The following is an 18,742-nucleotide window of genomic DNA, read 5'->3' as shown; positions in this document are numbered from 1 at the left end:
GTCTGAGCACGACCATTTCTACAGAGCTCACAAGTGTACCAGACACAAGAGCTTCTTAGCTTTCTCTTCACATTTTGGCTTTCAGAGTAAAGAATGATAAAGGGAAACCCTTATTATTAAAAATGTATTGGCAAACAATTTTCTTTCTTTCTTCCTTTTTTTTTTTTCTGGGACAGCATCTCACTCTTGCCCAGGCTGGCTCACTGCAGGTCTTGCCAGGTCTTGGCTCACTGCAGCCTCTGCCTCCCAGTTTCAAGCGATTCTCCTGTCTCAGCCTGCTAAGCAGCTGGGATTTCAAGTGCCCGCCACCATGCCTAGCTAATTTCTGTGTTTTTAGTAGAGATGGGGTTTCACCATGTTGGCCAGGCTGGTCTTGAACTCCTGACCTCAAGTGATCTGCCGGCCTTGGCCTCCCAAAGTTCTGGGATTACAGACGTCAACCACTATGCCCAGCCGGCGAACAATTTTCAAAGGCTGTAACAATTTCTCTATTTGTTGAACATTCGTTTTAGATAGCTCTTTGTTATTAAAAAGGGCGCCGCTGTGCATGTCTTTGTGCTTACATCCTCTAAATGTAAAATTTAAAAATAATACATCAAAGTAAAAAGTAAAAGTCACCTTAAATCCCATCACTTAGGAAATTAACTATTCATATTCCTCTATGCTGATATATGTATCTGAATTTCAGATCATTGCCCTAGTAGAATTATAGGTCAAACGATTTGGCCTTGTTTAAGGCAACGTGTAATTCCTCAGCCTTGAATTTTGATCTAGTGATACCTAACTTCTTTGGGTTAGCTTCCAAACCCAGAATGTGCCAGAAAGCGCCACAGCAAGCAAGGTCCTACTTTATGCCTTCTAAAAACAAAGCCACTAAAGTTTGGAAAGGTGTTGGATTCTCTATTTCACAAAGAAAAATCAAGCCACTTCCAGCCTGGAGACACCACTTCTCCTTTAAATGCCCACCCACGTGATCGCAGACGTGCACACGCGGAGGAACTTCACGCTGTCAGGGCAACGAGCCAGTCCTCTCCCACTTCCCCTCCCCTAAGGCTTCTTGGCATTCCCTCCCCAGAAGTCACAACTCCTCTGGAGACTTTCTCTTCCTCATCCCCTCCGTCGAGTCACCTATCCTCACTCCTTTCTGTTAGTTGCCCGCCCTAGCGCTCCCGCTCCTCGCCCGAATCCCACTTTCCAGAGGAATTGCTCAAAGGGACTACAACTCCCAGGGGGCGCTGCGGGATCCGCCCCCGGGGCGCGCACTGTAGGTCGGGGCCTGAGGTCCCACGGTCTTCTCGCCGCGTGCGGCCGGGAGCAAACGCACTACAGGTTCCGTGGCGCCTCGCGCGAGGCCAGACTGGGCCGGGGTGGGGCGGGGCGGGGCGGGGCTGGAGGTGCAAGGGCTGGCGGGCGGAGGAAGGGGGTGGGAGCGGAGGCGATGGAGGGGAGGAGTGGGGGTATGGGGGAGGGAAGAGAAAGGGAGGCGGGAGGCGGGGCCGACCAAGAACTGGAGCTGGAGTCTGAGCCCGCGGTTGCAGCGGAGGCGGTGATGTCGGTGCAGGTTGTGTCTGCGGCTGCAGCCAAGGTGCCTGAGGTGGAGCTGAAGGACCTGAGCCCCTCCGAGGCGGAGTCGCAACTAGGACTGAGCACGGCCGCCGTGGGCGCCATGGCCCCCCCGGCGGGCGGTGGAGACCCTGAGGCTCCAGCTCCCGCCGCGGAGCGGCCCCCGGCCCCTGGTCCGGGCTCTGGGCCCGCCGCCGCCGCTCTCAGCCCTGCCGCCGGGAAGGTGCCTCAGGCGTCGGCCATGAAGCGGAGCGACCCACATCACCAGCACCAGCGGCACCGCGACGGCGGCGAGGCCCTGGTCAGCCCCGACGGCACCGTCACCGAGGCGCCGCGCACAGTCAAGAAGGTACTGGGGCCGGGCTACCTCTCTAGGAGAGGAAGGGAGGGGAGGGGAACAGCAGATCCTCTTGGCACGGCGGCACCACCTCCACACCCTCCTTTCTGATCGCAGGACCAGAGATACCCCTTGTCCCCTCAAACCCACTCTCTCAGAGATGCCCCCCAGCCGGCCCGTAGTGCTGGGAGCGGAGACTCCAGGAGGCACGGCCGTACTTCGCTCTGAATAACATGGAGGTAGCGCTCTCCCCTACTACTTGGAATAGGCAGCGGGAGGAGAGACATCTAATAGTACGTCCCGCGCCCCCAACACGCTCCCGAGTGTGATTTTCCAACCTATCGTGGAGGAGACCTCGATGGTATAGAAAAACCTTACGGCTCATGGGAATTCACCCAGCAATAAGGATGAAAAGATAATACTTGGAGAACGAGTAAGGTGTAGTCACCTTGCATAGAAATCGTCAGAGTTGTCTGGTTTCCGTACAATTGATGACTTTCCGCCTTTCTGTGGCCAACCGTGTCCATACAGCAACACGATGCTGTGCGCTTCATTTCCAGCGACTGCAATATTCTCTCTTCCCTGAATATGTAAAAGGGTAATGGAGAGATTCTCCTCACTCTTTCATCTTAAGAGCTTTGTCCTCCCTGCTCAGTGTAGTTGGTCACCAGGATTATTAGTTTGTGTATGAAGAGAATGAATGTCTTATTGGTTCCTTTATTATAATCTGAAAATGATAGGAAGAAATGCTGCTACTTTTGGGAAAGACGATCTTTGTGGGGTTTTCGGTCTTAGGCGTCAGCTCCTTTCAGACAGTTTTGAGGAGGTCTCAGAATACCAAGAAGTAACTGCCTAGATGGATGATAGTCCGGTATTACCCGTACATTGTCTATCCATAGTTGTCTTTCTCTCTCAAAGCTTATCTCTCTTTCTCTCTTAAAGCTAAATCAGCACAGAAAAACAGGGCAAGTATTGGAAAAGACAGAAGTGTGGATCGTATAAAAAGGACTTACAGCTCCAATTTCCTAGACACAATATGGGCACAGGGATTAATTTTTTTTTAATTGTTGTGAATGGTTTTTAATTGCTTTATCAGAACAGCAACAAAGAAACGGGAAGTGTGCATTGGTTTTACTGTGTGGGACTCAGCTGAATTGGAATCTTGGATCTACCATAACTTTTTGTTGTCATAGTCTCATGATTAAGGTATAGCAGATAATCCTTTCATCCTAACTCTACAAATTTAGGTTATAAGTCAGAGGCAAGACTGAAGGAATTTCTATAATGCTTTAGACAGTGTCTTTGTCATTTGCAGTATGAAACTCCTCTGGGAAGAATTACAGTAGAAAGAGGCAGCATCCTGCAGAAATGAGTTTAAAGAAAAAAAGTAAAGTAAAAAAGAGAGGCAGCAGCAGCACCAGTGCTGGGAGTACCTAGATATGAGTCTGGAAATTCAAAGCATACTTCTGACTTGTTGTGATACTTTGTAACTTTGGTCAAGTCATGTTCTTGTGATTAAGACTGTTTATGTTTAAAATTTGTAATTTGGTTAGATCTCTTTAGGCTAAAAGTGTTTAACAAATTGCTTTTAGAGCATGAAGTTTACAGTCAGGCAGACCTGGATATGAAGCCCAGTACCCCCATTACTACCTTTTGGGTAATTTTCAAATTACACAAATCAGTTTCCTCTTCTATAAAATGAAAGTACTAATTATGATTGAGGATTAGAAATATTTGTAAAAGGTTTAGCATTGAGCTTGGCACATAAAGTCTTAAATGATATTCTTATTATTAGTGCTTTTATTATGAATAATTGATTTTATTTTATTTCTCCCATCATGGCTTAAGTGCAAGCCACCATGACCGCCTCTGAAAGGTTCACACAGTTCAATATATTCTATATAAAGAAGTTAAAAAATCATGGCTCACGTCTGTAATCCCAGCACTTTGGGAGACCAAGGCTGGCGGATTGCTTGAGCCCAGGAGTTCGAGACCAGGCAGCATGGTGAAAATCTCTCTCTCCAAACAGGAAAAAAAAAAAAAAAATACAGAGCTGGGCGTGGTGATGTGTGCCTATAGTCCCAGCTACTCAGGGGGCTGGGGTGGCAAAAACAAAAAATAAAAAACAAAACAAAAACGGTTCGAGACCAGCCTGGCCAACATGGTGAAACCCCGTCTCTACTAAAAATACAAAAATAAGCCAGGCATGGTGGCAGGTGCCTGTAATCCCAGTTACTCGGGAGGCTGAGGCAGGAGAATTGCTTGAGCCCAGAAGGTAGAGGTTGCAGTGAGCGGAGATCATGCCACTGCACTCCAGCCTGACCGACAGAGCGAGACTCTGTCTCAAAAACAAAAAATAAAAAACAAAAAAAGCAGGAGGCTGGGGTGGGAGGATCACCTGAGCCCAGGAAGTTGAGGCTGCAATGAGCACTCTAGTCTGGGTGCTGGAGTGAGGCCTTGTCTCAGAAAAAAAAAAAAAAAAAAAAAAAAAAAAAGTTAAAAAATCAAAGACCAGCATACTGGAGTCTGTTTGTCTTCTAGATGTGCTTCTTGACAATTTTCCTTGTCGTTGAACCATCTTCCTGTTTTTTCAGCATCAAATCTATGTTCCATGATTCTAGATTTACTCAGCAGCCTCAAGGCTATTAGAAGGCAGGGCTGAGCTTGCCTTACAATGTTAATTGCACCAAGAAAACAACTTCTCTGCTGAAAGTTAAGCAGGTGAAGCTCTGGGCAAAGGATACAGCTGGATGATGAAATTTAGGGCATTGCTGAGCTGCTTTTCAGGTGCCCAATCTTTAACCTTGTTATTGAATTGGCTAAATCAAAATAAGTGCCCAAGACTGCCCTTCTTTCCCTACGTTGAAAGTCATCTCACGAAGGGACTGCAGTGTGACATTTTGATTTGTTGAGTCTTTGTTGATTCTTAGATTGTCTATGTAAATAACCACTCTGACCTTGACTCCTCACTGTTTTTCTTATAGCATATGAAGGGACTGAGGATACTAGTATTGAAATAGCTGCCTTTGGCTGTGGAGCTGGTGACTGTTGCATTTGTTTTATAACTGTCATGTACAAACATTTATTTTAAGTCACATTTCCTTAGATGATTTCCCTTACTTCATTCACGTATCATCAGTTTTCTTAGTTTTGTTACTCTGCTCAGCCACACAAGGGAAATAAACTTTTTACAAGAGCCAGAATTCCCAAGTGAAGTAGTTAATAAGAAGGAACATATGGTGTGCAGTTTACTCAGTCACATCTTATCTTTGGCACCTGCCTCCATCCTGTAACTTGTGGTACTCTGGGGGCCAGATCATGTCATTTGGCTATGATATATTTAAATATAATGTCCTTTTTCATAAACTGACATCAAGTAAACCCAGCAAGCCAAAAATCTCTGTAAGAAGTAATTTGGGAAATGGGAAGATAAGTTTCACAGGGAATAAGGTAATAGTAGTTGAAGGGGATTTCTTCCTTGTGTTCTTGAAAATGAGTGATAGGAGTGTTGGAGCACAGCAGGGAAAACAAGGCAGGAGAGGATTTATTTCAGAAATATTAAAACTTTCTGACAATAAGGCTGCAAGTCCAAGAACCTCAACTAGATTGTGCTTACATCAGTATCAGTAATGACCATGTTGAAATAGACTCTTTATTGCTTTTGGCAAACATATCCACCTTCCACTGGCTTTGTTGCTGTCAGGAGAGAATGAGTTCAGCCATGTTAGCACTTCTTGTCCTGAATTGTTTAAGCTCTTGATTTGGTTAATTATAGAGTACTAAAATGGAATGTTTTGGATAAAGACATGGGAATCTGGGAATGTGGGAGCAGTATGACTCCTTTTGCCTGTTACAAAAGTACTGCTTTGAAAAGTGTTCAGTAAGGCAATTGACAGTTGGGCTATAATAACAGTTACCAATAATTAGCCTTTTTTTTTTTTTTTTTTTTTTTGAGACAGAGTTTCGCTCTTGGTGCCCAGGCTGGAGTGCAATGGCTTGGTCTCAGCTCACCACAACCTCCGCCTCGCGGGTTCAAGCGATTCTCCCGCCTCAGCCTCCCAAATAGCTAGGATTACAGGCATGCACCACCATGCCTGGCTGATTTTCTGTTTTCAGTAGAGATGAAGTTTCTCCATGTTGGTAAGGCTGCTTTCAAACTCCCGACCTCAGGTGACCTGCCTGCCTTGGCTTCCCAAAGTGCTGGGATTACAGATGTGAGCCATTAGCCTTTTATATGCCAGGAGTTGTCATAGGGGTTCTGTAATCCTCACAACAATACTATGAGATATGGGTGGCATTATCTCCATTTTACAGATGCGGAAATGAGATCCTGGGAGGTTAAGTGCCTGGCCCAAGGTTATATATCTAGAAACCCAGGGCTGTCTGTTTCCAAAGCCCATGTCCTTTTCTTTATGCCACACTGATTCTAACTTCTTATATGCTGAGTTCTTGCTTTCTTCCAGAGGTCTTTTAGAATACTAAGTGAACTCTAAGGCGTGTCTGTCTGGCTAAGGCTTAGGTCATCCCAAGACCAGAGTAAGGCAGGTCTGAGTCAGAGCTTTAGGAAGAGAATGGTACAAATGTAGAACTTGTACATTTTTGTACAAATGTAGAACCTGAAAGAATTGTAAATTTAGAAGAGGAGAATAAAAGCATCTTATACAGAAAAGCATTTCAAGATCAATGATGCAGCTTTACATTAGTAATTTACTGATAATCTGAGAAATTTATCCATATTTTAAAAGTTATAAATAAATCTGGAGTACCTGCAGAGTATACCCTTTCTTCCTGTTCAGCTAACACTTTTTCCCTATTCTTTAAGCCTCACCATCTCTCTGAGTCAATCTTTGATGACAGCTTTTGAAAATTACAAAGGGAAGAATATTCCTGCTGTATACCAGGCATTGTACTTAGATCTTTACATATGCTGTTTTATGTAATTCTTTTAAGAGGCCTTGAAGATAGCTAGTGTTCTCCTTGTTTTATTGAAGAAACTGAGGGTTGAAGAGATTAAGGAATTTGTCTCAAGGTTACACAGTAATGTGATGGAGCTAACAGAGCCCTAAACTGTTGTTTTCCAATTCAAATAGTACTGTGTTCGAAACTCAGGATGAACCTTCTAAATCTTTTTTTTTTTTTTTTTTTTTTTTTTTTTTTTTGAGATGGAGTCTTGCTTTGTCACCCAGGCTGGAGTGCAGTGGTGCAGTCTTGGCTCACTGCATATTCTGCCTCCCGGGTTCAAGTAATTCTTCTGCCTCAGTCTCCCAAGTAGCTGGGACTACAGGTGCACGCTACCACGCCTGGCTAATTTTTGTATTTTTAGTAGAGACAAGGTTTCACCATATTGTCCAGGCTGGTCGCGAACTTCTGACCTCGTGATCTGCCCGCCTCGGCCTCCCAAAGTGCTGGGATAACAGGTGTGAGCCACTGCACCTGGCCCTAAATCTTAATGTGTATTTTTTGGGTAGATATTTTTTGGTACTTACAGTTTCTTTTTATTTATTGCGTGGTTGAAGGTCTTACCACATGTTTTTGTGAGCAATTTATTAATTTTCTGAGAAAGCAGCCCGAGGCAGGCGGATCATGAGGTCAAGAGAGCAAGACCATCCTGGCCAATGTCTCTACTAAAAATACAAAAAATTAGCTGGGCATGGTGGTGCGCTCCTGTAGTCCCAGCTACTCAGGAGCCTGAGGCAGGAGAATCGCTTGAATGCGGAAAGTGGAGGTTGCAGTAAGCCGAGATCATGCCACTGCACTGCAGCCTGGCGACAAAATGAGACTCTGTCTCAAAAAAAAAAAAAAAAAGAGCTGCTTTAGGAGCTGAAGTTGCAGTTGTGTGTTTGATGTCTTGAGGAAGACGATTACTACTACCACTACTACTACTTACATTCTCAGCGTTCAGTTACTTGAAGAAATGGATGGTTCATTAAAAAGGGAGAGTGAGTTTATTATATCATTTCCTTGAAAATGATTCCCTCCCCCACAATGAGGAAAAAGTTTGTTGTAATCTTTATTCAGACCCTTTGTCAAGTTTATAAAGAATATGCAGTTTCTTTCATGGCGGTTTTTGTTTAAATAATTCAGAGAGGTACAACTGAGGCAGATGGGAAGAGAACAATCTTGGCAGTTGCCCTGATCCACTGCCCTGCTGTCATGTTCAGGTGGTAGACACAATTAGAGGAGCTAAAATTCCATTCACCCGACAAGAGGTTTAGTAAGCATGATCAGGTTTCTGTGGAATTTGTGGGAGCTTTTTATAGTCTGAATGACCTATGGCCTGCGATTTGGTGAGAGCCTAGCAGAAAGCAGCAGTGAATTGACGTTTCTTCCATAACAGTTACCAAGTCTAAAATTACTTTGATTAAATTAGATAATTATTTGTGTGGGTGTCAGTCTCCCTTTTCCCCAGCTATATCGTGCAACAGTTCAGTTAGCTATTTCCCTCTTGGACACTTGCACTAATAGCTGGTGATTTTCTTTTCTTTTTTATTCAAGGGTCTATCAGTAGAAATCTATTGGTTTGGGGCACCTAGTTCTTAGCTTAGAACCTATATAAAGGAAGGATATTTGGCCCGGGCGCGGTGGCTCATCCCTGTAATCCCAGCACTTTGGGAGGCCAAGGTGGGCGGATCACAAGGTCAGGAGATCAAGACCATCCTGGCTAACATGGTGAAACCCTGTCTCTACTAAAAAATACAAAAAAAAAAAAAAAAAATTAGCCCGGCTTGATGGTGGGCGCCTATAGTCCCAGCTACTCAGGAGGCTGAGGCAGGAGAATGGCGTGAACCCGGAAGGCGGAGCTTGCAGTGAGCTGAGATTGCACCACTGCACTCCAGCCTGGGTGACAGAGCAAGACTCTGTCTCAAAAAAAAAAAAGAAAAAAAAAATTAAATAAATAAAAGGAAGAGTATTTGAACTGCTGATTGAGTTTCTGAGTATGGGGCTTTAGCCTTTCCGAATGTTGCAAACCTGAGGCTAAAACTGGCTTCATCTTCGCTACACACACTTACCTTCTACAGTGCTCCAAGGTGAAACTTTTATCTATTGGCTGCCTTTTCTTGGAAACTCTTCTTTTGGCTTCAATGGCACTTGTAATCGCTACCGTTTACTGAATACTTACTCTGTGTCAGGAATCTCTCTCTTCGCATTTAATCCTCATGACAACTTTATCAGATGAGTAGTACTATCTTTATATTATAGATAAGAGAATATAGGCTCAAAGAGAGTAATTAATTTGCCCAAGGCTTTGTCGATGAAATGCTGGCCATAGCAATATTGGGCAGCTTTACCTCCATGCCAGCACCCCTGCTGCTCTGACCAAACTCCCACTGAAGTCTGCTTAAGCTGCTGCTAAGACCACTTTGGATCTCACGATCTACCCTCTTTCAAGGGGAGGCCTAAACACCATGCCTCACATCCCTGTTTGTTTCAGTCATTACCCACCATTCGCCATCCTTTATCTTCCTAATACTAATTCCTTTACCACTCTCTTCATTCTCTCAGCTAATTCAGTCCCTCAAACTGTTCCACCATGTTCTTTACAATATCCCCCTCCTTTATCAGCAAATTCACATTTAGTATCAGTCTCTAGCAGCAAGATCAAGTTACAAGGGCAACAGTGGCAAGTATTAGCACTTAGTATCCAGAACTGTAATGGTGCAAACCAAGCTGCAGCATCTCCTGCTTGGCATTAGTAATCACATCTTTGCCAACCTAGTTCTGTAATTTTGAGTGGTGTTTTAGCTGTGTAGCACTGAAGTTCTTCACTGTAAAAGTGACCTCATATCCTTTCTGTAAATTCTTTTTCTGTTTAATTCAGCCAGAGTTGACTTCTGCTGCTTGTAGAACTCGGAGTGATGTACAGATTGAACCTAACCATCTACCTTCTTAGTTGCTGGTACTCATGGAGCTGAGAGTTGCTAGAGAAAATCAGCAAATCAAACAGATCAGTATCACTAAAAATTTATAATCATCTATTTCATATGCATAATCAGCATTACCTAGCAATGTTATACATTTCTCTAGTTCACTTTCCAGCTCACTGCAAATTATTTCTTCATATTGTCTCTCTTTCTTTTTTCTTTTTTACTGAGACAGAGTCTCCCTCTCTCACTCAGGCTGGAGTGCAGTGGTACAGTCATAGCTCACTATAGCCTCAAATTCCCTGGTTCAAGCAATCCTCCTGTCTCAGCCTCCTGAGTAGCCAGAACTACAGGTATGCTACCATGCCTGGCTAATTTTTTATTTTTTTTTTTGAGACGGAGTCTCGCTCTGTGGCCCAGGCTGGAGTGTAGTGGCTCGATCTCAGCTCACTGCAAGCTCCGCCTCCCGGGTTCCCGCCATTCTTCCGAGGCCTCCGAGTAGCTGGGACTACAGGCGCCGCCCGGCTAGTTTTTTTGTATTTTCAGTAGAGACGGGGTTTCACCGTGTTAGCCAGGATGGTCTCAATCTCCTGACCTCGTGATCCACCTGCCTCGGCCTCCCAAAGTGCTGGGATTACAGGCTTGAGCCACCACGCCCGGCCAATTTTTAATTTTTTTGTAGAGACGATATCTTGCCATGTTGTTGGTCTCCAATTCCCGGGCTCAAGTGATCCTCCTGTCTCACCCTTCCAAAGTGCTGGGATTATAGGCATTAGCCACAGCGCCTGGCCTACTGTCTCTATTTCTTTTTCTTTTTTTTTGAGATGGAATCTTGCTCTGTCCCCAGGCTGGAGTGCAGAGGCGCGATCTCCGCTCACTGCAACCTCTGCTCCCAGGTTCAAGCAATTCTCCTGCCTCAGCCTCCTGAGTAGCTGGGACTACAGGCACTACCACGCCCAGCTAATTTTTGTATTTTTAGTAGAGACGGGGTTTCACTGTGTTGACCAGGATCGTCTCAATCTTCTGACCTGGTGATCCGCCCGCCTCAGCCTCCCCGAGTGCTGAGATTACAGGCGTGAGCCACCGTGCCCAGCTCTTGTTTCTAATTCTCATATTTTCTTCTTTTTTAAACAGTCACAGGCTTTATGCTTCATTATAAAAACTGAAGCTGCTGAATGGGAATTCCTTCATCCTTGTACTTCCCAAGTCTACAAACCTACCTGCATCTGGGACTCATCTTTTTCTCCTTCATTCTGTCAAGACCAATCCCTTCACAGGTGCTGTAATCATTCTCTTTTCCCCCGCCCCCTCTTCCTCCTCTGTTCTTTTTCTTTCTTCTCTCTCTCTCTCTCTCTCTCTCTTTGTTTTCTTTCTTTTTTCTTCAAGAGGTGAAGTCTCACTCTGTAACCCAGGAGTGCAGTGGTGTGGTCATAGCTCATTGCAACCTCAACCTCCTGAGCTCAATAGGTCCTCCCTTCTCAGCCTCCTGAGTAGCTGGGACTACAGGTACATGCCACCATACCTGGCTAATTTTTTAAAAACTTTCTTGTAGAGTTGTGGGTCTCTCTCTTTTTTTTTTTTCCCCCAAGGCAGAGTCTTACTCTGTCACCCAGGCTGGACTGCAATGGCACTATCTCGGCTCACTGCAACCTCCGCCTCCCGGGGTCAAGCAATTCTGCTACCTTGACCTCTCGAGTAGCTGGGATTACAGGCGTCTGCCACTGTGCCTGGCTAATTTTTATATTTTTAGTAGAGATGGGGTTTCACCATGTTGGCCAGGCTGGTCTGAAACTCCTGACCTTGTGATCCGCCCGCCTTGGCCTCCCAAAGTGCTGGGATTACAGGCATGAGCCTGCACCTAGCCAAGATGAGGTCTTTTGCTATGTTGCCTAGGCTGGTCTTGAACTCCCAGCCTCAAGTGATACTTCCTCATTGGCCTTTGAAAGTACTGGGATTATAAGCGTGAGCCGCTGCACCCAGCCACATTTTAAAAACTTTTTGTAGAGATGGTGTCTCACTTTGTTGCTCAGGCTGGTCTGGAATTCTTGGCTTCAAGCCGTCCTTCTGCTTCACCCTCCCAAAGTGCTGGGATTACAGGTGTGAGCCACTGTGCCTGGCCTCTCCTGTCTTAAAGAATTTCTTCCTTTGGTTTATTTCATCTTTCTACTAGGTCTTTTCCTTCAGAATTCACACTTGCCCTACTGTCTCCCATTTTGAAAACCCTGTCCTTTGACCTGCATATTTTCTATTGTTTTCATGTTTTTCTGTTCTCTTTCACAGACCTGCTTCTTAAAGGAGTTTTCTGTACATGCTATACGTGCTTTTTTCCTCTCATGAACTCCTTAACCCACTCCTGCTATAATAATCTGTTTAACCAAAACAGAGCCCTCTTGCTAAAGTTGTTAATGTCCATTAGATTGGGAAACATGGGGGTCTTTTTTTTCAGTCCTCATCTTCTTGGACCTCTTAGCAGCATTTGATATTGACTCTTTATGAAACACTCTTTTCCCTTGGCTTCTGTGACACTGCTCTTCACTAGCTTCCATCTTATTTCTCTAGCTGCTCCTTCTCATTCTTCTTCTTTTTCTGTGTGTTTTTTTTTTTTTTTTTTTTTTTTTTTTTGAGACAGGTCTCACTGTGTTGCTCAGGCTGGAGTGCAATAGTATGATCACTATAAAGTTGAACTCCTGGGCTCAAGAGAGCCTTCCACCTCTGACCCTAAAGGACTAGGATTACAGACATGTGCCACCTCATCCAGCCTCCTTCTCATTCTTCTTCTTCTTCTTTTTGAGATGGGGTGTCACTCTGTCACCCAAGCTGGAGTGCAGTGGTACCATCATGGCTCACTGCAGCCTCAACTTCCCAGGCTCAAGCAGTCCTCCCACCTCACCCTCTGGAGGAACTGGGACTGCAGGCACATGCCACCATGCCCAACTGATTTTTGTATTTTTTGTAGAGATGGGGTTTCGCCATATTGCCCAGGCGGGTCATGAACTCCTGGGCTCAAGTGATCTGCTCACCTCAGCCTTCCAAAGTGAGTTTTATAATAACTTGTACATAAATAAAAGTATACTGTCTATACATTGTTTTGCAGGTTCCTTTTTTACTCAGTAGCATGTCTTAGAGCTCTTTCTGTACCAATACCTATAGATCTATCTCATATTTTTTAACTATTCAATTAATTTCCTAAGTCTATATTGTTACTTCTTAAACCATTCTTCCACTGATGCACATTTACCTTAACTTGTTTTTTCTTTCTTTATACATGATGCTGCAGTAACTATCCGTATGTATTTTTGTGTGTGTACATGTAGAAGTGTTTCTCTAGGATAGATATCTAAAATTATAATTTTGGGATCAAAGATAACCTTTTTTTGTTTGTTTTTTGAGACTCTGTCACCTGAGCTGGAGTGCAGTGGCACGATCTCAGCTCACTGCAACCTCTACTTCCTGGGCTCAAGCAATACTCCCATCTCAGCCTCCTGAGTTAGCTGGGACTACAGGCACACGCCACCACGCCCAGCTAATTTTTTTTTTTAATTTAAAATTTTATTTTTTATTTATTTATTTTTTTGAGACAGGGTCTTGTTCTGTCGCCCAGGCTGGAGTACAGAGGCCTGATCTTGGCTAACCGCAACCTCCGTCTCCCAGCTTCAAGCGATTCTCCTGCCTCAGCCTCCCAAGTAGCTGGGATTACAGGCGTGTACCACCATGCCTGGCTAATTTTTGTATTTTTAGTAGAGACGGGGTTTCATCATGTTGGTCAGGCTGGTCTTGAACTCCTGACCTCGTGATCCGCCTGCCTCGACCTCCCAAAGTGCTGGGATTACAGGCGTGAGCCACCGTGCCTGGCTAAATTTTTATTTTTTTTGAGACAGTCTTGCTCTGTTGCCCAGGCTGGAGTGCAGTGGTGCGCTCTCAGGTCACTGCAACCTCTGTTTTTCAGGTTCAAGCGATTCTCTTGCCTCAGCCTCCCTGAGTAGCTGCGATTACAGGTGTGTGCTAATTTTTGTATTTTTCATAGAAACGAGGTTTCACGGTGTTGCCCAGGATGGTCTTGAACTCCTGACCTCAAGTGATCTGCCTGCCTTGGCCTCCCAAAGTGCTGAGATTACAGGTGTGAGCCATTGTACCTGGGCTGGCTAAAGTTTGTGTTTTTTGTAGAGATGGGGTTTTACCATGTTGCCCATATGGGTCTCAAACTCCTAGGCTCAAGCAATCTGCCCACCTCAGCCTCCCGAAGAGGCATGAGCCACAGTGCTTGGCCATATTTTAAACTAAATGCAAAATGCCATGTTGTCTTTAAAAACGTAGTACCATTTTACGTATCAGCTAACTATACACGAAACAATCTTTCACCATACATTTACCAATACTGGTAAAATTTTTTTTTTTTTTTTTTACATCTTTGGGAGAAAGTCTTTTACTGGTCTTTTTATAATATCTACATTCTTCTGACAGAATGCGGCTGAGAGTATTTTCATGCATATATTGGCAATTTATGTTCTTTTTCTTGTAATTCCCTGTTCATATTCATTAACAAATTATTTATTGATTGATTACTGTGTGCCAAGTGCTGGGGATACAGCAGTGAGCAAAACAGATAAAAATCTCTACCTTCATATTGCATTTTTTTTTCATGTTTGTTTTAGGAATTCTTTATATATTCTGGACATTAATCCTTTGTGTATATGTTGCAAGTATTTTTTCCTACTCCATTTCTTGTTTCTTGTAACATCGTTTATGATTTTCAAAGTTTGTATAAACTTGGATTTACCATTCTTTTTCCTTTTTGGCTTAAACATTTTGTGTCTTAGAATTGCCTTTCCACCGGGCGCGGTGGCTCACGCCTGTAATCCCAGCACTTTGGGGGGCCGAGGCGGGCGGATCACAAGGTCAGGAGATTGAGACCACGGTGAAACCCCGTCTCTACTAAAAAAAAAAAAATACAAAAAATTAGCCGGGCGCGGTGGCGGGCGCCTGTAGTCCCAGCTACTCAGGAGGCTGAGGCAGGAGAATGGCGTGAACCCGGGAGGCGGAGCTTGCAGTGAGCCGAGATCGCGCCACTGCACTCCAGCCTGGGCGGCAGAGCGAGACTCCGTCTCAAAAATAAAACAAAAAAAAAGAATTGCCTTTCCAACCCCAAATTTATAAACATCTATATTTTCTTCATCTGTTTATATGGTTGTATTTATTATATTTTGGTCTTCATCTGGAATTTAATTTTGTTTGTAATGTAAAATAGGGACTATTTGTAATATAAGGTAGCTCTATTTGTTCCCAAATAAAATATATTTTGTCTTTTCTGGTTTGTTCTCTGATTGTTTCTTTCTCTTTAACTTGTCCTTAACTATTTTTTTTCTTAACTCTTAGTTTACATGTAGAAGAAACTTGTGATTGAAGACTGTGCCTATTTATTAACTCAAATATGACCCTAAAAATTAGTGTTCTGGTACTACTGATTTAGTGTTTACGGTGAATTATTCATAGAAATACTTGCTATTTTAGCGAATTTTTCTTTTGTTTAGTTGATATGTTTATGTTTTGACAGAAATTGGAGCCCCAATAATATCTCAGATACATATCCTATGCAATGGTAGCCTACAGAGAAACTCATCTTCTGCATTACACTAAGTTAGAAAAATGTGATACTGTGTGGTCCTTTTCCAAAATGACACTTTATTATTATTAATATTATTAATATTATTATTTTGAGACAGAGTGTTGCTCTGTCGCCCAGGCTAGAGTGCAGTGGCACCAATGGGTCACTGCAACCTCCATCTACCGGATTCAAGCGACCCCAGTCTCCCGAGTGACTGGGATTACAGGTGCCTGCCACTGTGCCCAGCTAATTTTTTTCGTAGTTTTTAGTAGAGACAGGGTTTCACCATTTTTTTTTTTTTTTTTTTTTTTTTGAGACGGAGTCTCGCTCTGTCGCCCAGGCTGGAGTGCAGTGGCGCGATCTCTGCTCACTGCAAGCTCCGCCTCCCGGGTTCACGCCATTCTCCTGTCTCAGCCTCCCGAGTAGCTGGGACCACAGGCGCCCGCCACCACACCTGGCTAATTTTTTGTATTTTTTTAGTAGAGACAGGGTTTCACCGTGTTAGCCAGGATGGTCTCGATCTCCTGACCTCATGATCCGCCCGTCTCGGCCTCCCAAAGTGCTGGGATTACAGGCTTGAGCCACCGCGCCCGGCTGGTTTCACCATCTTGACCAGGCTGGTCTCGATCTCCTGACCTCGTGATCCACCTGCCTCGTCCTTCCAAAGTGCTGGGATTACAGATGTGAGCCACTGCACCTGGCCAATTATTATTTTTTTAAGGCCTTGTCAGGAATTGAGTATGTGTGATGAGGCTGTAGGATGAAAAATTTTTGCCCTGGTTGGGTAGGTGTGGTCATCTATCTTTCAAAGTTGACATAAACTGCGTTAGCTTAAAGAGGAAATTCTTTTCCTAGAAGGCAAGTAAAGATTCTTCTTCAACAAAACTTTATTGGATAACAGCTCGACTGAGTCTAGTCTTGGGTCATTGAGCTCAGGGAGGTAGAAATGGAATAGGAATTGTACTACATTAATTCATGTCTTTCATTTCTGTAAGGGAGAAAAGATGATTGGCCTAATGCTATTTTTTTTGTGACCGATGCTGGACTGTATTAGAGAAGTAACTTGACTGCTTCTGGATATTTGCCTAATAATCTCACTAATACATTGTGAGCTTCTTTTGTGAAAAAACCATTTAATTGTTGGGTGTCAAACACTGCTAAGTGCTAGAGTTATAAGTTAGCAAGATACCATTCTTGTCCTCCAGGAGAGGGTAGGGAATGTAGATACAGAAATGACTAAATACGGTGTAGTTTGATATAAGCAATATTGGAAACAAGAATTGTAGTTTGAAGAGGTCAGCACTGAAATTGAAACCCAAGCGGTTTCACCATGTATCAGAACTTTGTGGCCGGGTGTGGTGGCTCACGCTTGTAATCCCAGCACTTTGGGAGGCTGAAGCAGGCGATCACTTGAGCTCAGGAGTTTGAAACTAGCTTGACCAACACAGTGAAGAAACCCTGTTCCTACTACAAATACAGAAGTTAGTCAGGCATGGTGGGGCAGGTGCCTGTAATCCCAGCTGCTTGGGAGGCTAAGGCAGGAGAATCACTTGAACCCGGTGGGTGGAGGTGGCAGTGAGCTGAGATCACACCATTGCACTCCAGCCTGGGCAACAGGGCAAAACTCCGTCTCAAAAGAAAAGAATCTTTGTGAGGTTTCCTTGTTCCAGCTTTACAAGTCTGGAAATTCACATTTTTGTACAATCAGAGGTCATTTACCTGTTAGGACTGGCTCAAACTAACCAAGATCATGGGAGACTCATATTTAAAACAAAGTGATAACTCCTAATTTACAGTCATGTATAACACTCAAGCTAATCTCATAAACGTGTAAATCAGAGGATACTCTGGAAAATCTATATGGGAGGTCTAATTATAATTAGAGACAGTTTATTAAGTTTGGAATCATTTAGATCCTTGCTACTCAAACCAGAAGCATTGGTTATCACCTGGGAGCTTGTGAGATATGAACAATATCAGGTAACTCTGGCTCGGTACTAGCGTATACCTGTCAGAACCTCAATTTTGTATTCGTTGTTGAGTAGATGTTGGCTTAGCAGTTAGTCTCATTTCATGTTTCTCATTTTTATTAATTTTTTTTTTTTTTTTTTTTTTTTTTTTTTTTTTTAGATATGGGGGTCTTGCTTTGATACCCAGGCTGGAGTGCAGTGGGGCTGGAGTGCAATGGTGTGATCATAGTTCACTGCAGCCTCAAACTCCTGGGCTCAAGCAGTTGTCCCGCCTCAGCCTCCTGAGTAGCCTGGGATTACAGGCACAAGCCACTGTGCCCAGCTTCATGTTTCTCTTTTATGAAACCTCAGAGTAGAGAAGCAAGAAAATAATTTTAGGGTTTTATGGAAAGGTGGAAACTTAAAATAAAATCTGTTGTAAAAATTCATAACCAAATATTCAGTAGACACAAAGATATAGAAAAATAAACAGGCACAGATATATAGCGACAGACACACCGAGACCCAGAGAGAGAGAGAGAGACACAGACTCCCTACACACAGAGACACTTCTCCCATATACACATAACAGAACCCCTGCCCCACCATGCCCAAGCCTCTACCCAGTCCCTTCCCACACACAGAGACCCCACACCCACAGAACCCGACGGCCAACTCCACAGAGAGTCTTCTCCATGTTCCCACAGAGACGCCCCACACAGACCACACACACCCTGAGACCCACCCACACACAAAAATGCGGGCTTCCACAGAGAGAAATACATACACACACGCACACACGCACACACTGACATCCAACAGGTAATGCTTGAAACTAAGGTTTTCAGGGAGCTTGAATAGTGTTCTCCACAGTTATTCTGAGGAGAAGGAGCAAGTGTTCTTTCAAAGGTACTTTTAACTGAGCCAGAAAATGAAGCAAAAACAGACGGGCTGCCACTGGGTCTGCAGAACAGTGACTGCTACAAAGCCAGTTTGATTTGGATTCCTGTTTCTGGAACTGCTTGTTCCTGGGCATTGTTTTCAGTTTGATGTACTCAGCATGCTTGGGTGGAAAGTCATTCTCTTTTTTTCTCTCAGGAGCTTGCATCCTAGATTGCTGGTTAAGCAGAGTTTTATGCTCAGTCTCCTTTGGCACTAATTAACACACTCCCTTGGTGCTCCCTGAGTCATATAAGTCTGCCCAGGATTGGAAGATCCAGAAACACTGCGCCCATGTGGAGGAACTCATGCTGAGTCCTCTGTGGGCACATGGGACTGAGGAATGTAGGGGGAGATTATGTTAGAAATAGAAAGAGATGTGATTTTCATTTTTTTTTTAACCTGTGGGTCATCCATGGCATAGGTTTGCATAGAGAGCTTGATGAAACTTAACGAATGACTCAGGAATTATTTAGTTGTAAATTAAATG

The 18,742-nt window shown here is 43.9% G+C and overlaps 1 protein-coding gene across 2 annotated transcripts in view; it reads left to right on the top strand.

The window, feature by feature from the left end:
• Positions 1-1,486: 1,486 nt before the first annotated feature.
• The window catches only part of AHCYL2 (adenosylhomocysteinase like 2), a 213,628-nt gene continuing 196,372 nt past the window's right edge, over positions 1,487-18,742 (top strand). For both annotated transcript variants that reach the window (XM_010378763.2, XM_010378762.2), the window contains exon 1: positions 1,487-1,912. In XM_010378763.2, the coding sequence (XP_010377065.1) occupies positions 1,550-1,912 (363 nt within the window). In that variant the 5' untranslated portion in view covers positions 1,487-1,549. The remainder of the gene's footprint in view (positions 1,913-18,742) is intronic.

Source organism: Rhinopithecus roxellana, chromosome 6 (genome assembly GCF_007565055.1).
Source record: "Rhinopithecus roxellana isolate Shanxi Qingling chromosome 6, ASM756505v1, whole genome shotgun sequence".
Lineage (NCBI taxonomy): Eukaryota > Metazoa > Chordata > Mammalia > Primates > Cercopithecidae > Rhinopithecus > Rhinopithecus roxellana.
This window is presented reverse-complemented; position numbering and strand designations above follow the sequence as displayed.